This window comes from Poecilia reticulata, linkage group LG2 (assembly GCF_000633615.1).
Source record: "Poecilia reticulata strain Guanapo linkage group LG2, Guppy_female_1.0+MT, whole genome shotgun sequence".
Lineage (NCBI taxonomy): Eukaryota > Metazoa > Chordata > Actinopteri > Cyprinodontiformes > Poeciliidae > Poecilia > Poecilia reticulata.
Genome location: NC_024332.1, coordinates 43,212,565 through 43,230,599, shown reverse-complemented (window position 1 = coordinate 43,230,599; position 18,035 = coordinate 43,212,565). Strand labels below are relative to the sequence as shown.

The 18,035-nt window shown below is 40.4% G+C and overlaps 1 protein-coding gene across 1 annotated transcript in view; it reads right to left on the bottom strand.

Annotated features, from left to right (window-relative positions):
* Positions 1-18,035, bottom strand: part of dnah7 (dynein, axonemal, heavy chain 7) — an 88,210-nt gene that overhangs the window by 36,825 nt on the left and 33,350 nt on the right. Inside the window, 12 exon segments of the mRNA XM_017307889.1 lie at positions 304-533; positions 2,780-3,025; positions 4,198-4,824; positions 6,437-6,656; positions 7,338-7,464; positions 8,299-8,467; positions 8,554-8,709; positions 9,977-10,174; positions 10,980-11,201; positions 14,992-15,123; positions 15,964-16,140; positions 17,469-17,651. Coding sequence (XP_017163378.1) covers positions 304-533; positions 2,780-3,025; positions 4,198-4,824; positions 6,437-6,656; positions 7,338-7,464; positions 8,299-8,467; positions 8,554-8,709; positions 9,977-10,174; positions 10,980-11,201; positions 14,992-15,123; positions 15,964-16,140; positions 17,469-17,651 — 2,687 coding nt within the window.

Here is an 18,035-nt window from a genome sequence, read left to right as displayed (position 1 = left end):
GCGTCATCACGACTTTACACAAGTGTGTCTTTACCTGCGCGGCAGAGGCTCCGCCGAACCCCTGAGACCGACTCATCGAACCCCTGGGGTTCGATCGAACCCAGGTTAAGAACCACTGCACTAAGTACAATATTGGTGTTGCGCTTTAGCGTTAGCTTCCGCTAAATACCTTGTTAGTGTAGCGCTTTGGCATTGTGCAACTAATCTTTGACTAGTGCTTTAGTGTTAGCTTCTGCTAACTTTTTCTTGTTAGCGGTGCCCACCACTGCTGTAATATTGGACCTAACGATGCGATTATCTCACGCTCTTTTCGTCCTCAGCAGGTTTTTGAAAGTGGAAATGAGCTCCAGGTAGGAAGTCGGCGTGACGTAGTTGTAGCGCTGCAGCTCGTCCAGAAAGCGAGCCGACAGCTCCATAGTGGACGTGTGAAACCTCTTGCACATGTGGATGCAGCCCTGCCGGTACTGATCCGTCATCTCAACGTCCTCCAGGAAGCGATCGGCCACGGCTTGCAGGGCGTCTTCAGGCCAAGGCTGATGGACGCAGAAATGTGTCCAGGTTATTACCAAGAAAAGTTGTTTTTGAAACCAGGAATGATTGAAATGATCAAAATGGAAGTTAGTCTGACGACTATTGAAGTTTTCCTCCACCAGAGTAATAAACATATAAAAAAATATCACTGGATTATCAAATGTTCTGTTAGGAAATGTTTCAGCCAACCTACACAGTTTTAAAGCTCATCATTCCAATAGTGCAAAAATATCACTGTTAAAATATGGATACAAGCATAACAATGTGTAGGATCACCACTCAGGTTGTGTGGTTTCCACATTTCCCATCAGCCACGTGAATATCAGGATGACAGCCATTTTTAAAGATGTTGATGGTTATTGTTAGCTTCCGCTAATTTTTAAATTATTATGCGGTTTAGTGTCAGCGGAGTTAATCTAAGGCCCCGTTTACACGACAACGATTTCGGGGGAAAACGGAAGAGTTTTGTTGCGTTTGTAGTGTGCATTTACACGAAACCACCGAATGTTTTCTCTAACAACGGCACAGATTGAAAACGGGTTCCAGACCAGCTCATGCATAGTATGACGCAAAACATAGCTGCTTCCTACAATCCACAGAAGAAGAAGAAACTACTCACAATGCTGGTGTTACTGTTTCCCCATCAGATACGGTTCCCTCAGCGTCTCTTCACCGCTCCGCACCACCCAGGTGACAAAATACACGGCTGCTTGTTCAGCGCTCTTATGTAGAGAACTACGGACCAGGACCAGCCCGGCTCCAGAAGAGTTTAACAGGAGGGACACCGACTTATTTTGGGGGGCAAAATGAGTCTACGTAGCTGAACATAGACAACAACACCAGCAGCYTACAGGCTACTTGTTAACAAGCTTAACGTGCTGTATTGATATTAGCCAGTCATCTTTTAGCTATCATTCCCTGCATCCAACAGCTTTACTCAACTCAGTCGGTTAGTTCGGGGGCAAAACTGTGCCAAGTTATTTACGTTTTGCTGGTTTGCTGCCATGATTCTAACACACACCTGCGCAGCAGCAGCAGGTCTCCTTCGCTGCCTCACAGGTGTAAACCCAGCGCAAGCGTCTCAGCGTTCATGTTGCGTTTGAAGGCGGCTCGGAAAAATAGGTTACGACTTGTTAGCGACGGATAAAACTGTTTTAACTGCTGAAAAAGGTAACAGAGGACACGGATATGGGACGTGCGGGAACTCCTATTTTATCAAATTGATATAGGAAAAACAGACTGTTGACCATTCCAAGGTAAAAACAATAAACAGCTTCCAGTCCGGGCCGCTACAGACACCGTGAAAGCTCAAACAAGGTTTTTCGGCAAAGTTATCCCACTTTTTCCAACTGCATGCGCCCTAATCAGACGCACACAATGCGTGTTCTCTCACGGAAATCCACATGCCTTCAAGTGCAACTTTTTTTTAAACACATGCCACTTTCAAAGTTTCAAAGAACCTAGCACCAACTAGGCGCAGCAAGAGCATTACACGTTTTCGATGTGCACCGTTACTGTGTAAACACAGATCGTAATCAGAACGTTATCGTGTAAACGATCCAACAAAAACGGAACAAAAGTGCCGTTTTTGTTGGATCGTTGTCGTGTAAACGCCCCCTTATTTAGTGAATTAGTGGAATTGTTTGGTTAGCTTTCGCTACATCATATATAAAAATGGCAGCCATTGTGAAAAATGTCCACAAGAAAACGGAGGGACAATATCAAGAAAATGTATATGATATCTGTCATTCAAAATATGTAGCTATGATCTGTCACCAAACAAATTCCTTTAATTGATGATTTCAGGGAAAAATAAATTTTTCATAACAACCACAGTAGCCATCTTGGAAAAAATCAAACCAGTATCAGTAAATATGATACTGATACTGGTCCAAGCATGTTTGATTTGACAGCAAATGTATTCATATGTGATAAAAAAAAATTGGCAAATTAAGTGAAAAACTAAATTGATGACCATCTTAGTAGCCATTTTGAAAAATGGCCGCCATCTTGAATTTTCCTATGGTTAGTGTTTTTGTTTTTCCAAAAAGTAAACCTCAGGGATCCAAGTTAGGTTCTTGTATCCACACATGAAAGATTCAACGATCTGCTGCACTGTAAAACTTCAGACCAGACCTGCAAACTCAGTAGACCCCATTGTACCTAAACACTGACCCTCCTTCAGAGCCCCCATCCAAGCCCGGAAAGTTCTGGTACCAAAGTCATGAAATGGGGTCAATCGGCCCACCTGGAACCAGTTAAGGGTGCAGCAGTTAATGAGGGCGGGGAATCGGCGCAAGCGATCCCTGAAGGCGTCGCCGATGGGACTCATGGCCAGCACCACGTGCAGCTGAGTGCGGCAGCGCTCCAGGAACATGTTGAACAGGGCGAGCGGCGAGCCGTCCGTCTGCTTGTCGCGATCGCGCTGCCGGTCCAGAACTCGCATCTTCTCACAGATTTCCTGCTTCTCGTCCACGGCGAACAGGTTGGGAACCTGGAAGGAAAACAACATGTCAGCCTTCCAGCCAAAGTTTTAGTCATTTTAAAATGAATCCAACGACTTTCAACTCATCCGTTCCTATTTTTATGGGTGTCATTTGTGAAGTCACACAATAAAAAATTTAGAGCAATATTTTTGTTTATTCAATCGTAAGACAAAAAGGGTGTTTGTTTTTCAAAACTATATTTCCCATATTTAGCTAACAAGCTAAATATTTAGTTTGCTATGTAAATATTTGAAATGCTTAGTTAGAAAATAATACTTAGGTTGGAAATTAAGCTTTTAGTTTGCCAACTAAATATTTAATTTGGAGCTAAATATTTACCTTAGAAATACATATTTAGCTTCTAAACTAAATTACCTAAATATTTAACTTGTCAGCTAAATATCTAGCTTTCATGCTAAATATTCAGTTTGAAAAATAGTAATAATATTTAAAACTAAATTAAATATTTAGCTTGCAAAGAAAATATTTTTTCCAAATAATTTAATTTCCAAACTAAATATTTACATTTCAAACTCAACATTTAATTTCCAAAGCTAGTATTTAGCTTACTAGCTAAACATTTAGTTTGGAAAATAAATAATTAGCTCCACATTAAATATTTAGTTTCCAAATTAAACCACTAAATATTTTATTTTCTGAAATAAACATTTAATTTCCAAACTAGACATTTAGCTTGTTAGCTGTTTAAACTAAGTTCTGAGCTAAACTTTTAATTAGGAAATTAAATGTTTAGCTTAGAAAGTAAATTTTTACTATGGAACTGAATATATACAAACTAAACATTAAATTCCCATCTAAATATTTAGCTATCAATCTATTTAGCTTGCTAGCTAGCTATTTGGAAATTAAACTAAATGTCTAATTTCCAAACATTTATTTTGGAAATTAAATGTTTACCTTAGAAAATAAATACTTAGTTTGGAACTACACATTTACGGTACTTTAAAAACTAGATATATAAACTGTAAAAATATTTAGTTGATGAAGGAAATATTAGCTCAGATCTAAACATTTAGTTGTGGAGCTAAATATTTAGCTTCCCAACTAAATGTTTAGTTTGAAACTGACATTTAAAAATGAATATTATTTAGCTGTTTTTTTTACTTTATGACTAAATAAACTAAAACATAAATTTCTAACAGCTCTCTTCTGGCCTCACCTCTCCGGTGTTCAGCAGGTTGCCGATGTCCTCCAGGAATGATTCCTTCTTGATCTGCGTGTCGGTGAAGAGGAAGACGCCGTGCGCCTCGCCCTGCGTCGACTTCCTCATCACCAGCTTCAGGTCTTCGTGCCACTCGTTGCTGCCGTACGTCTTGCTGATTTCCACCTGGAAGAGCTCCGAGTCGGCAATGTAGGCGGCCAGCCGGGTGAGCGACTGGCGCCCGCTGCCGCCGAYGCCCACCAGCAGCGCGTGGCCGCTCGGCTGCTTGATGATGCGCGAGATGCGGCAGACGTGTTCGATGGCGAAGCGGAACAGCACCAGTTTCATGGGCGCCTTGCTGATGTTGTTGTACTCGTCCAGGTGCGACTCCACCACMAGGCGCAGCTGCTCCAGGTTCGGCACCTCGCGGTAGTTCTGGTCCTCGCCCTTCGGGTCGTGGAAGTCGCAGAACATGAGGCTGCGCAGGTCGTCCTCCGTCACCACGCCGTCCTGGTCCTGGTCCAGGTGCCGGAACAGCAGGTGGAAGTCCTCCTGCATCTGCTCCGAGAACACCACCTGCAGGTGGCTGACCAGCCAGGAGCGGTCCGAGTCCTGCACCAGCCGGTCGCAGTACACCCTCAGAACCTGACCGGGCCCAGCAGAACTTCATTACAGCAGAACATTTCAGCAGCAAGGCAGCTCAAACGTAGAAACAGCAAACATCACATTTTGTCAAAGGTCATCAGATGTGTTGATCAGTTGCTGCGTTTCCATTACAAATGTGAGGAAATTTCTGTCTACACTGCAAAAACTCAAAATGTTACCAAATATTTATGTCTAGTGTTCAGTGCAAATGTCTTACTTCACTTGAAATAAGACAAAAAATGATTTAGAGAGATGTAACAGTTTGTTTTAAGTCAATAATTATTTTATATTGTTGAAAAAGTACCAGTACTTGTTCATTTTCTATGTTACAAGTGAAATAATCTCCCAGTGAAACTAATCATTTTTATCTATATTCAAGCTAGGGCTGAAACGATTCCTCGAGTGATTCGAGTACCTCAATTATTAAAATTCCTCGAGGAAAATTGACCTGCCTCGAAGCTTCGTTAATTTATGTTTTATCATTTAGCGCACCGTGTTTCAGCCGGAACATTATTTGCGTTGCGCGGAGCTCTGACTTCCGCCTCTGAGTTGTTGACGGAAGCTACGTGTTAGCGGCATAACGTCCAACCTTCAAGTTCGGCCCGCGGGGATTTTACTGTTTGGTGATAATTCCGGGTTTTCATCGTTTTTGTGGGACCAATAAACATCCTTAAAATGACCGGCGCGATGCCGGGAGTTCGGCAGCCTTTCTGCTCCGGAGCTGCTGGTTGAACGGCGGGAAGAAGCTGAGGAGGATTTATACAGGTGAGCGGGGAGACTGAACACGGCGGGCGGCTGAGGGTTGATGCTTACAGGGTAAGAGCAGCTTTACGGACGAACCGCACAATAAACTTATATCATCCCGGTCTGAACAAACGGGAGGCGGAACATGGCTGGTAGATGAGTTTCTGAACGGAGGAGCCGTAAATATCCCGTATTGCTCCCCCGGTCTACAAAAAAGTAACTGGTAGGGAAGCTCAAATGTGGAAAAAATAGACTGATGTTGATATCCGATAGTAACACTGGTGTTAAGGAAGATTCACCAATATTTTATTTCATAATTGTTTTTATCCGATTACTCGATTAATCGTAAGAAAAATCTATAGATTACTCGATTTCTAAAATAATCGTTTACAACAGCCCTAATTCAAGCATTATTTACCCAAAACAAGCTCCCATGTCTTGCTGAAAAGTTACCAATGAGTCAGTTTTGTCTTATTGAAAACGTACCAAGACATTTTCACTAGAAACCAGACAAAAATATTTGATAAAATTTTGTGTTTTTGCAGTGAGGAAATAAGGAAGAGTTCCCTACACTGCAAAAACACAAAATCCTACCAAGTATTTTTGGTTTAGTTTAGTGCAAATATCTCAGTACAGTTGAAATGAGACAAAAAAAAAGCTGAAACATTGGAATATTTTCAGCATGATGGAGGAGCTTGTTTTAGGTAAATAATTATTTTATATTGATGAAAAAGTTCTGGTTCCACTGGTAGATTATGAACTGGACTTTCCAGACAAACGGACCGGAGTTTGATTAAAGCGGCCTGAACGGGTCTGTGTGGCTCTGAAGGTTCAGGTCATGGCCTGACGGACGGCCCGGCTGTTTCACCTCGTGGACCCAGAGCCGTTTGATGACCGACGGCTCCTCTGCGGATTCGGGCCGGGACAGGCAGATGCCCTGGATGACCCGGGAAACGTCGCGCAGGTTGAACAGGTAGTGGGACTTGGCTGGTGTTGGCAGCAGGTTCTTGGTCGCTTCCCGGTACACGGACAGAGTGCTGTTGACGATGTCAGAGGTCAGAGACGAAATGTAACTCGGGAAGGGGAACCTGGAGGTAAAAACAAGTCAGAACTTAGACAGGAAACMTMTGCTCAAGTATGGGATTAAAATCTTGTCTAAACTTTTAATTTGAATGAATGAATGAACTGAGGGATAAGCACTGCAAAGCACTAAATCTTAACTATTTTTGGATAGTTTCTAATGCAAATATCTTAATACACTTGAAATAAAACAAAACTAACTTACATGTAACTTTTCAGCAAAACATAGGAGCTTGCTTCATGTCAATAATCCTTGAATAGTGATGGAAAAAAGAAATGGTTCAACCGGGACATTGTTTCACTTACGACAATAATTTTCTTCCATATTATATGTGAAATAATCTGCCAATTGAACTAGTACTTTTTAAAATTTTATTTATTTATTTTGACCAATATTAAGGAATTATTGACTTAAAACAAGCTCATAAATCTTCTTGAAATGTTTCATATAAATCAGGGGTGTCTTATTTCAAGTGAAAATATTGGCAATAAAAAATAAACAAAAATACTTTTTTTGTGTGTTTTTGCAGTGCATGTCTCTCTCCAGTTTGAGTTTTTAAATAGCTTTGTCCAAAAGAGTTGAGCAATGTTTTACAATTTTAAAGTATTTTTTAAAAATTGAGWATACTTTTGAAAATGCACACCACACTTTTCAGATTTTTGTTTATAAAATGTGAAACTGTTGCTACCTTATGGTGAAATGCCAATCTGTGATCCTGGAGAAGATGGTAAACATTGTCTTCTCRTCGAATTCGTTGATGGTTGCCACGTTAAAATGGCGGAGGAAACGGGGAGTGACAGGATTCCTTCCACCACCTGAAACCAAATAATTTAATCGTTTTTTTTCCTTTCTCGTCTAAAAATATGAGTTACATACAAAGAACATTTTCAAAAAATGTTTTKTATTTCATTCATAGTATGAAAGCCTGAGAACCAGGCTACATAATTATTTGTGTAATTACAAGGATGTAGACACRATATTAGAGAACAAAATCWGAATTTTACCAGAAAAACATCTTTAAACTTTATATTTTGGTCCGTCTGGTGATGTAACTTTTAAATATTAAATGAWTGATGTTTTGATGAGTTATTCAGTACTTGAGTCGCCTTCTTACCAAATACTTTTTTACTTTTGCTTGAGTAATTTYTTGGATGGATATTTTTTACTTTTAGTTGATTAAAATTATATTGAAGTGATGCTGCTCTTACTTCAGTGACATTTTTGGGTTRTCAGTGTTTAGCCTCTTTAGGGCGTCTTGTCACTTTAAATCCAAAGAACCTGCTGCTGGCCACACCCCCAAAGTCAAYGTTTACATTCACACGTGAAAATGGCTGGCAACAGGGCCACAATTGTATGACAGTACATCTTTGAAAAGCGGAAGTGGAGCCTCCTGCACGACCAACACGAATGCAGCAAGTGGTTTCTGGATGGTAAGTTAASAACAACAGTCTTGTCTTTTCCAGAAGCCATTGTACAGCTGACTAAACGTGTTGGAACTCAGGTTGGGTTGCTAGGTAACCGGCAGAATGCCGCTGGGGTTGCTAGGTAACGGTGGAATGTGACTTAACAATCGGGCGGCTTTTGAAATGGCTCGTTTTCCAGACACCAAAAAAACCTGCTGCTTCCTGTGACACGGGGCTGCTGCTCACCTGGAGGCCCCATGGCACTTATGATCTGGATGTCCATCAGGCGGATCATGGAGCAGTCCTTTATGTCGTACCAGTTCCAGTGGTCCAGCCACTGGCGCAGCAGCTCCACAGGAGGCTGAGCGCCGTAAACCTCCCTGGCTGGCATGTTGACGTCGTCCACGAACACCACCTGAGAGGAACCAGCAGACGAGGTCACATACTGACGACTGCCAGGTGTTTCAGCATTTAGAGTGCTGACAGAGGCACGAGCCATACCATTTTCTTCCCCATCGGAGGCCCGAACAGGCCTTTTCGCCGCTTATCGAGCTTGGATATGATGAGGTTTTGCGTCTGGGCCGCTGTGGTCTGGGCTGAGAAGCTGATGAATAACGGGCTGTACACGTCCTTCTGCAGCTTAGTCAACAGGAAGTCCTTCAGAACACAAACAGGAAGTGGAAACATCAGAYTTTAGATGGTGGGCGTGTCCGGTGGAGAGAACATAAACATCATCGACTCATGGATGTAAAACAAAGTATTATTATTTAGATTCATAATAGGTACAGAAACACCTGGTAAACAAACCTGATCCAAAGAAATGAGATGATTAATCGTGATTAATCGGTTAACAAAATAATTACCAACTAACTTAGCAATAAATGTATTTTCAGATTTAAAAYGAAAAAAAAGAAAAGAATATAATTATTTATATTATTTTAATGTATTTCTAATATTGTCTAAAAAAAAAAAGCCTAAATGGTTAAATGAAAAACATGAAGAATGGCATATTTTTAACTGAATGATTAATTGTCAGAATAATCTACTAATAAAATCAATTACTATAATAATCATTAGTTGCAGCCCTAGTTGAATGTATTATCCCTGAACTGGATTATTTGTTTATTTGCATTTTTAATATATTTCCAATATTGCTTAAAAAAAGACAAGTGATTAAATAAAAAATATGAAGAATGTGTTAATTTTTATTCGATTAATCGATTAATCGTCAGAGTAATTGATTGCTAAAATGTCATTCCCATCTAATCAGGTGATCAGAGCATCATAATTACAGAAGCTATGAGACGATGAGAGGAAGCAACCCAACTGTCCGATTCTGGACCAGAGCGGAGGAAGTGAAGCAGCRCCGTGTGCAGGAAGCGGTAAGGGCGTCGTGTCGTTTGTTTTCTCATGCTTTCCTCCTCTGTCACGCCTGCCAGGTTTGGGATTCAGTCACGGTCTGCTGCCTGCGGCGTGGGATGGAGGGGAGCTCAGGGCCGAGCAGCCGGCTCCCCGGTGAGATGAGCTCCGTTTACCCGCCAGCCCAAAGTTTGAGCAAACTAATGGATGAAGCTACCAGGGCGGGGAGAGAGTCCTCCATCCACATACAGAACGGTCCACTGAGAAATACTCCGTATCACTCAAGAAACTCTGTTAACTCTGTCACAGGACCTAGAGAGCAAGTAGCAGCCAAGAGCCGCTAGCCAGTGTTAGYGCCTCTGATCCAGACAGCTCACTGCTCTGTCAACCAGGCACCAATTTCAATTAACCAATTAGTTACATAAATCTAGATTATGTATTAGTTACTAGTTACTAGAAACTAAACCAAAAACACTTGGTAATAGTTTGTGTTTTCCTAGAGCGCTTCAGAAGGTCGGCCATTTTGGCTGCACCTTGGTGCTTTAAATCCACGGTTTGGACTCACRGTGATGTAGGCGCTCTTCCCGGTGCCGGTGGGGCCGATGAAGATGGTCGGCTTCTGGTGAGTAACGAGGAGCTGCATGAGYGCCATGTAGCGCACGGTGTTCTCCGTCGGCACGATGATCTCGTTGAACTGCAGGTCTCTGTCGATGGCGGGCGCGGCCTTCAGCTGGTCCGTCCAAAGCTCCCACCGGCCCGGACCCTGAGGAACCAGAAGTTCTCAGATTTAGGATCGCTCTGCTCTGCGCTAAACATGGACACAGTTAATGAGGAAAGAAACACAACGACCGATCTGGGGATTTAATCGCATTATAAGCTGGACGTTTGCTGAACCGATCAGTTTTTAAGTTTTCTATCGTCTGTAAAGGGAAACGGACTCGACCATTTCTTTCAGAATAACACAGAAGAGGACTGGAGCCACTGAAAACTAAATTATAATTTTGACATCAATTTAAAAAAACAAAACAAAAAAAAACATCAGAATTCTGAAAAAAGTTGGAATTTTGAGAAAAAAGTCAGAATTCTGACTTTTATTCTGTGATTAAATTCTGAGATTAAATTTCAGTGGGAGTTGGCATCACTGTAACCTACGGAGCCCCTAAGGGGAAATGGAGAAAAAAAAAAAAAAGGAAAGAAATCCCGACTTATTATCTCGAGATCCCGACTTTCGAGATAATAAGTCGGGATTTCTTTCCTTTTTTTTTTTTTTCTCCATGTACCCTTAGGGGCTCCGTAGTAACCCAATGATTTTAACTGTTTCTGAGGAAAATGTTTCAATAAGCTCACAATTACGCATTAGTGTGAAAAAACGTGTGAATCTGTTTATCTTGAGTGAATTTCCATAAAAATCTGGAGCCACAGACTGATAATGAAAACAATTTTAACTGACCCGAAACAGGAACCTTTAGCATCAGACGTTAAGAAAAGATYGCGTCTCCTCACAAGTAAATATCTGGTGTGTCAGCTGACTGGCGATCATCCAATCAGACGCTGCTTCGCGGTCGTACCTCTTTAATGAAGCGGTACTGGTAGACCGTCCCGTCGGAGGGCAGAGGAACCGCCAGCGGTTTCGGCAGCGGGTCGACTTCTACCAGAAGGCCATGGAGGCTCATCGTCTCTTTGCTCAAAGGTCCGCTCAGGATCTCTCTCACCACCGAGTCGAACTTCTCTCGACCCAAATCGTCGCAGGTGGCGCCGACCGACCACACTAGGCAGAACACGAAGATGCCCTTCGAACAAGAAAAGAGCAGGATCTGACACGGATTTCTTTTTGAGATTATAGCTGAGTATCACTTCCTGTTTATGAGATTTTTCTGTCAAAAATCTAAAAAGTTAAAAAAAATTCCTAAATTTAAAATGTCTAAAATTTGCTTGAAAAAACTCACAAATTTTGATATTAATGTAAAAAAAAATTTCCCAGTCCGGTTTAGTTGCAGCAGAAGAAAACGGTTTAAAATAGGAAAATACTCCATCACCATGTTTTATACGATGGCGCTAGACACTGGATATAAAAATTAAAAGAAGAGCAAATTTGTTCCAAAAAATTCTGAAATTTGGAGATTAATCTAAGAAATTTTCTAAAAAAAAAAAAAAAAAAAAAAAAANAAAAAAAAAAAAAACTAAAACTTTGAGAATAATGTTTGACATGTTTAAGGGAAAAAACTTGGAAATTTCAGAGAATTTGATTTTAGGAAAGTACATTTTTCAAAAAAGGAATGTTTTAGTTTTTTCTGATTATTTCTAGCAATTTTTCAAAATTTTAAACTTTAAAATGTCCTTGTTTTTTTGTTAGAAAATTTCTAAGATTGATCCCAAAATCTGAGGGCTTCTTTTTTTTTTTTTTAGCAAGTTTTCAACTTTTCAGGTTCTAGAAGATTTCAGAGATTAATCTCAAAATTTTAGATGTTTTTTGGATCAAATGTCCTCTTTTTTCTGTCTTCACGCCTGTAAGACGTGGTCGGATAAGACAGGATGATGGAGTGTTTTAAACTCTTCCCTGCTGCTGCAGCTACACCTGAGTGGGAGGTTAAACCAAACAGGATTTATTCTGATAAAAGCGTCTTAATCACCGTGGAGCACCAACGCCTTCAGTGGTTAAATCCTCTCAGAGCCGCCATTTAGAGCTGGAACAGCAAGGTTAGCTGCCTCCAACTTTTCTGAGGTTTCAATAAAATGCTTTGAAAAATTACAGGAACACTGATCCGTTATGATTAAAGACAAAAGGCTGCGTGATTTAGTGGTTCCAGGTTTTATCTGGTGTGAGATTATTTAAATCAGGAGTTTTGAACGAGAGCACAGCTCCTCTCAGAATAGAAACACTCTGAAACTATTCAGGTGACAGAACCTCAGTGAAGCAGCCAGCTGGACCATTAAAGCTCATATCTGTGAGAAACGTCGGCTTCATGACCTGACCTGCTCTTTGAGACCGTTCCTTTGGGTTTTTAGGTCAAAATAAAGCGTCTGAATTCATGGGTTCATTAAAAAGCTGATTGTAACTGAAGCTATTCGTGTTGCTCATCAAACAGACTCTAACACCTCCACATGTTCAGCTCCAGCAGTTTAAGCAGCTCTCCGTGTTTGAGGCTCCACAGCTGAAGGGACAAACGTTCCCCGCTCTAAAAAGGAAATACATTTTTCACACAAATGTGTTATTACTTAATATACATAAAATTATTTTACTAAAAACAATCAAGTACTCCGGTTTCCTCCCACAGTCCAAAAACATGACTGTCAGGTTAATTGGTCTGTCCAAATTGCCCCTAGGTGTGAGTGTGTGTGTGCATGGTTGTGTGTCCTGTGTGTCTCTGTGTTGCCCTGCGACAGACTGGCGACCTGTCCAGGTGACCCCGCCTCTCGCCCGGAACGTTAGCTGGAGAGGAACCAGCAACCCTCCCGACCCCAATAAGGGACAAGGGTGTAAAGAAGATGGATGGATGGATGCATGGATGGACAATCAAGTACTTTAATTACATACCTCAATAAATAATAAAAGTATTTATTCTACTTGCAATTCTAATAATTTTATGCTTTGTTAAAATAAATAAGTACCTATAATGTTGGGTAGCTTGATTGCTAGCTAGTTAGGTTGGTAGCCAGCTAGATGGTTAGACTGGTTGGTAGGAAGCTAGATGGTTAGACTGATTGGTAGGTAGCTAGATGGTTAGACTGATTGGTAGCTAGATGGTTAGACTGGTTGGTAGCCAGCTAGATAAACTGGTATCAAACTTGACTCCAGCTAGCTAGATACTTAGATTGATCGCTAGCTAGCTAGATGGTTAGAGATTAAGCTTGATCAATTGCTTGATAGCTAGCTATGTAGCTATATAGTATCATAGCTAACAGGATGATAGATGACAGATAATATGCATAATATTGTGCTTTCAAAATTAGTGAATGTTATTTCTGTCCAATGGTCGAACCGATCTGTTAAATTAAATAAAAATGTGCTTTTCCTGGAATTAAAGATGTAATTTATTGATGCAATAAAGATGCTGTGGTTCCATGTTTTTTCTGCACGTCACAAACATTTTATTTGGACCTGAAATCGAGTCAGCCTCTGAGCAGAGGGCAGCATATGTCTCCCTAATGAGCAGAACAACAGGTACAGTGGCTGCAAATAAAGGTTATTCTGCCGAGCATCTCACTGTGCAAGAAAAGTTAGTTATTACTAGTCAGAGTTAAGTCTGCACAAATAAAAAGCCTTGGCCAGAGTGCGTATTATTGCATGAGGCATGAAACAAAATCCACAAGAAAGGGATGTCTCTGGTGCAATCAAAAAGGAAACTAAAACAACACAAATCAGCAGGGATTCTGTAGAGATTGTAAATGAGGCTTAGCAGCCTCATGATGGCTCCTGCTGCTAAAAAGCTGATTAATTCAACACTTTGATAATGACTGGCGGGGAAACATAGCGGAGAAGGTTGAAAGGCATTCATCAGTGCCGTTTGCCACGGGAAGATAATAGCAGAGTTCTGAAAGAATCCTTGCAGGAGGCAACAAAACAGGTCTCCGAAAAATTTATTTTTCTGTTCCCTCTGTGGGGGAGCAAATATTAATAATTAAGGCAATCTAATATTTAGATGTTATTTGGGTAAAAAAATCATGCTAGGATGAGCCGTTTCCCCAGGATGATGTGAATATCACTACGTTTGTCGCCATGTTTAAATCTCAGCTCCACTCTTCGTATTTGTTGTTTTACATAATCGTGCAAAATCAAAAAATTTTAATGTTATTCTCATCAGAAACAAACCTGGAGTGTTGCTTTGAATATTTTATTCTTGTTTGAGAAATCCTTTAATCTCCATAGCAACCACTCAGATCTGCAAAACGCCTGATTGGACTTAGCTCCGCCTTCCAGTCGTAGCTCCGCCCCCACTCAGCTCCTTCAGACTAGCCAGCAGCAATTAGCAAACACCTGCTGGAACTGCTGAGCTCATTATAGCAGCTGATAAAAACATTGTTAAAGCGTTAAGAGAGGAGCCATGTTGTGACGACTTCCTGAAGGCGGAGCTTCAGAAAGAGCAGGAGTTTTTAAAGAGACAGAGGCCCGATTTCAAGGTGTCAAATTTATTTTAATATTAATGTATAAAGACTTTTTATAACAACTGAAGGTAAAATAGTTACTTTTATTATTATATTAGCATTATACTCAATATTATATTATGCAATAATATGGAATTACGTGCCTCAAAAATACATAAATGGCCCTTTGAAATATTTGTCTTTGACAAATGAAGTAGCTGTAAAACCTTTTCCTGTTTCTATCAGTAAAATAAAACCCATCCATCGGTCTTCATCAGGATGATATTAAATACTGAATCCGAATGTCAACTAAGGCGAATCCGTCACATTAAGGCTGACAGTTTTCCAATTATTCATCAAGGAATCGTGTTTTTCCAAACAAAACATTTACATTCAAACACGTCTGAGACGCTCTGCATAAACCAGGAAGCTGATTAAGTTCAGTTTATCGGGCTGCCGTGTGAAACTTTAAAGAAAATTTGAAACATCGACACAAACCTCCAACCAGGAGAGAACGTCGTCTTTGCTTATGGTCTTCATTTTTCCTTCGTTGTGAAACTCATCCATCATGCAGTCCATCAGATTCATCAGGGACTTGACCAGGTTGGTGTCAGAGGTCGGGGACAGCTCCTGCAGTCAGACAACGCAATTAGAAACCGCCAACACGCTCTGCTGCCTGAACATCCGGTGAGACCCGGAGCTCGTTACAAAGTCTGGGTGTCTGACCAAACTCACAAACCCACTCAGCCTGCAGCTGAACACAGCAGCACATTCCTGTAACAATCGTTCAACTGTGGATACAAGCATAAAAATCAGCTTTTCATTTCCCCCACTTGAGCTTGAGGGACAATTTTCAAGATGGACGTCTTGTTTGAGCCTTTGAAACTAATTATTTCCAGAAGGAGGGGAAAGTCGAGCGACAGACTGAGAAACAGTCGTCTTACTGGTGTTAACTTGTGCAAAAATTCACGTTTTGTGTAGCGGTTTAATGTTGTACGTGCTAAACGGTTTAGCATTAGCTTCCACTATTTCTTTTCTGTGTTTAGAGGTGAAAAATCTCCACCAGAAAAAGAAAACAAAATAATCAAGAAAAATATAAATGTTTTATATGGCTGAAAATGTGATTTGACACCAAACACATTCATATAATTTGTGATTTTAGTCAAGAAATTAATTTTACATGCGAACCACAGCGGCCATCTTGAAAAATCAAAACATCATCAGTGAATGTGATTCCAGTCAGACCTATAATATTTGATCTGACAATAAAAATATTAATCTGTGATAAATTTCTAGTGCAAAAACACATTTTCCTTGACGACCATCTTGGAATTTTTCAGCAGCCGGGTTTGGTTCTGGTGATGAAATATTCAGTTACCTGCTGCACCAGGAGCTAAACCGTTCAGTAGATTTAAACACATCTGCTTGAGAGAAAAGGTTATTTTTTCTGTTTGGCTGCAGCTGCAGCACCTTGGTGGCCTTCCGGATGAGCTGCAGGCAGGCCGGCAGGACGCGGTCGAAGAGGCCGGAGATCAGCGCCTTGTGCTTATCTTTGAGCGAAGTCGGCAGAGTGTTGAGCCAAGACAGCATGTGAGGCCTCCAGCCGAGCATGTGGGGCTCCAGGTAGATCATCCCGCAGCGAGACACCTGTCAGCAACACAGCAGGTTAAAAACACTTTGGCTGCTTTTGTTTGCAGGAGAGAGCTTACAGGCTGAAAACTCTGCAGTGAGACGGATAAAACTAACCGACTCCAGACTTAAAAAAAAAAAAAACACAAACGTCTAATAAAAACCCAGTTATCTTCAGGAAGAAACAGACTGGAGGGCAGAGTTATGCAACTTGTATTGGAAATGCTGTTTTCAGCTTGTGAAGTCTGTGATTGTGAGAATTTGCAGCGTTACGGAGGATCGAACGCAGACAGCAGCAAAGCGGGATTATATTGGAGATGATTTATTGRGAAAAATATAAAAGTCTATAGATGGAGGATACAAGGAGAGGGAATGARACGAGTTAAAGTGAAAGAAAAACCAGTACGGAAGCCCAGAAGGAGCACAGAGACCTTTGATCAATTAAAATAAGACTGACGGTGACTAAAGGTTTTAGTTGGGAACTGACCCATATTTTTATAACTTTAAAAATATAATATCCTAATTATAYTTTATATTTGCAAAAATATTATTTTCCTTTCCTCTCAACTTTAAAAGTTGTGTGAAAGTTTTAAAAAAGAATCTAGATTGAAATATTGTCAAAATAGTTTGTTTTCTTTCCTTGCATATCATTAATAAAAAGCATCTCTGGCTATAAAAGTATATTTCTTTCATTTTTATTGCAAAAAAGTGGGGGAAAAAAATGTTTTAATTTTAAGTTAGAAAAATTACAGACTATTTCCATTTGTCATACAGGACATAATTAAAAAAACTGCTCCTGTTTGTTGGATAGGAATAAAAAAAAAAAAAGACTGAAAAACATACAACAGATTATTTTATTATTATTTTTGCTCGTCTTTCAGGACTCAAGCGAGAAAAAATACAAAACGTTTTTTTTTTTCCCCACTGTTGGTTGTTTGCTGCAGTAATGAAAGAAATTTTTTTTTTTATTAAGAAATAACAAAAAAAATGCAATTTTGAACGTCGCATTTTTAAAATTATTCCCTTTAGAAAAAAAAAAACAGAAAATGATAAAGGTCAGACTTAGAAAATTGGTTTTCACAAAAAAATAAATAAAAAGATTTTGGCTATCAGGACTTGAGTAGATCAGCGACCAAACACCAAGTTTAAAGGYGACAACAAAATAAAAGTAGTGACATGAAAACAGGAAGTAAACAGGAAGTAAATGGAACCAGATCACCAAAATAAAACCAGAACGGTTACCGGATAAAAGTCCTCGTCTAACAATCGTTATTTTAGAGATGATTCACAGTATTTTTGGTTTTATTGCGGAGTCATCCGTTAGCTTTTTGTCCCTGCCTTCTCACCGTAGCCGGGGACGCCACCTCCAGGTCCATGGGCTCAAAGATGAGGCTCATCTGCGGCGACATCTGGATGATTTCGCCGCTCATCAGGCACAGCTTCTTGTTGTCGTCCAGCACGGTGTTCATGTTCTCGATCCACACGGCGTCGACCGGACCGTCAAAGATCAGCCACTTCCTGTCAGGGCTCTGCCGGACAGGAGGTCAGAGGTCAGAGGTCAGCTTTGGTCCTGRGCWTCATTTCCACCATAAAGGCTCAAATATATTCATCYAAACATTCCAGTTATTGCATGGAAAAATGTTACAAGTGAAATAATCTGCCAATGAACTAATWTTTTTTTATCAATATAAGGGAATTATTTACTTTAAACAARCTCCTTTATCTTGCTGAAAAGTTATTTGTAAGTTAGTTTTGTMTTAATGCAAATGTAATAAAATCTTTGCAATAGAAATTAGTAAAAAATCCATCCATCCATWTTCTGTACACCCTTGTCCCTCAGTGGGGTCGGGAGATGCTGGTGCCTCTCCAGCTAACGTTCCGGGCGAGAGGCGGAGTCACCTGGACAGGTCGCC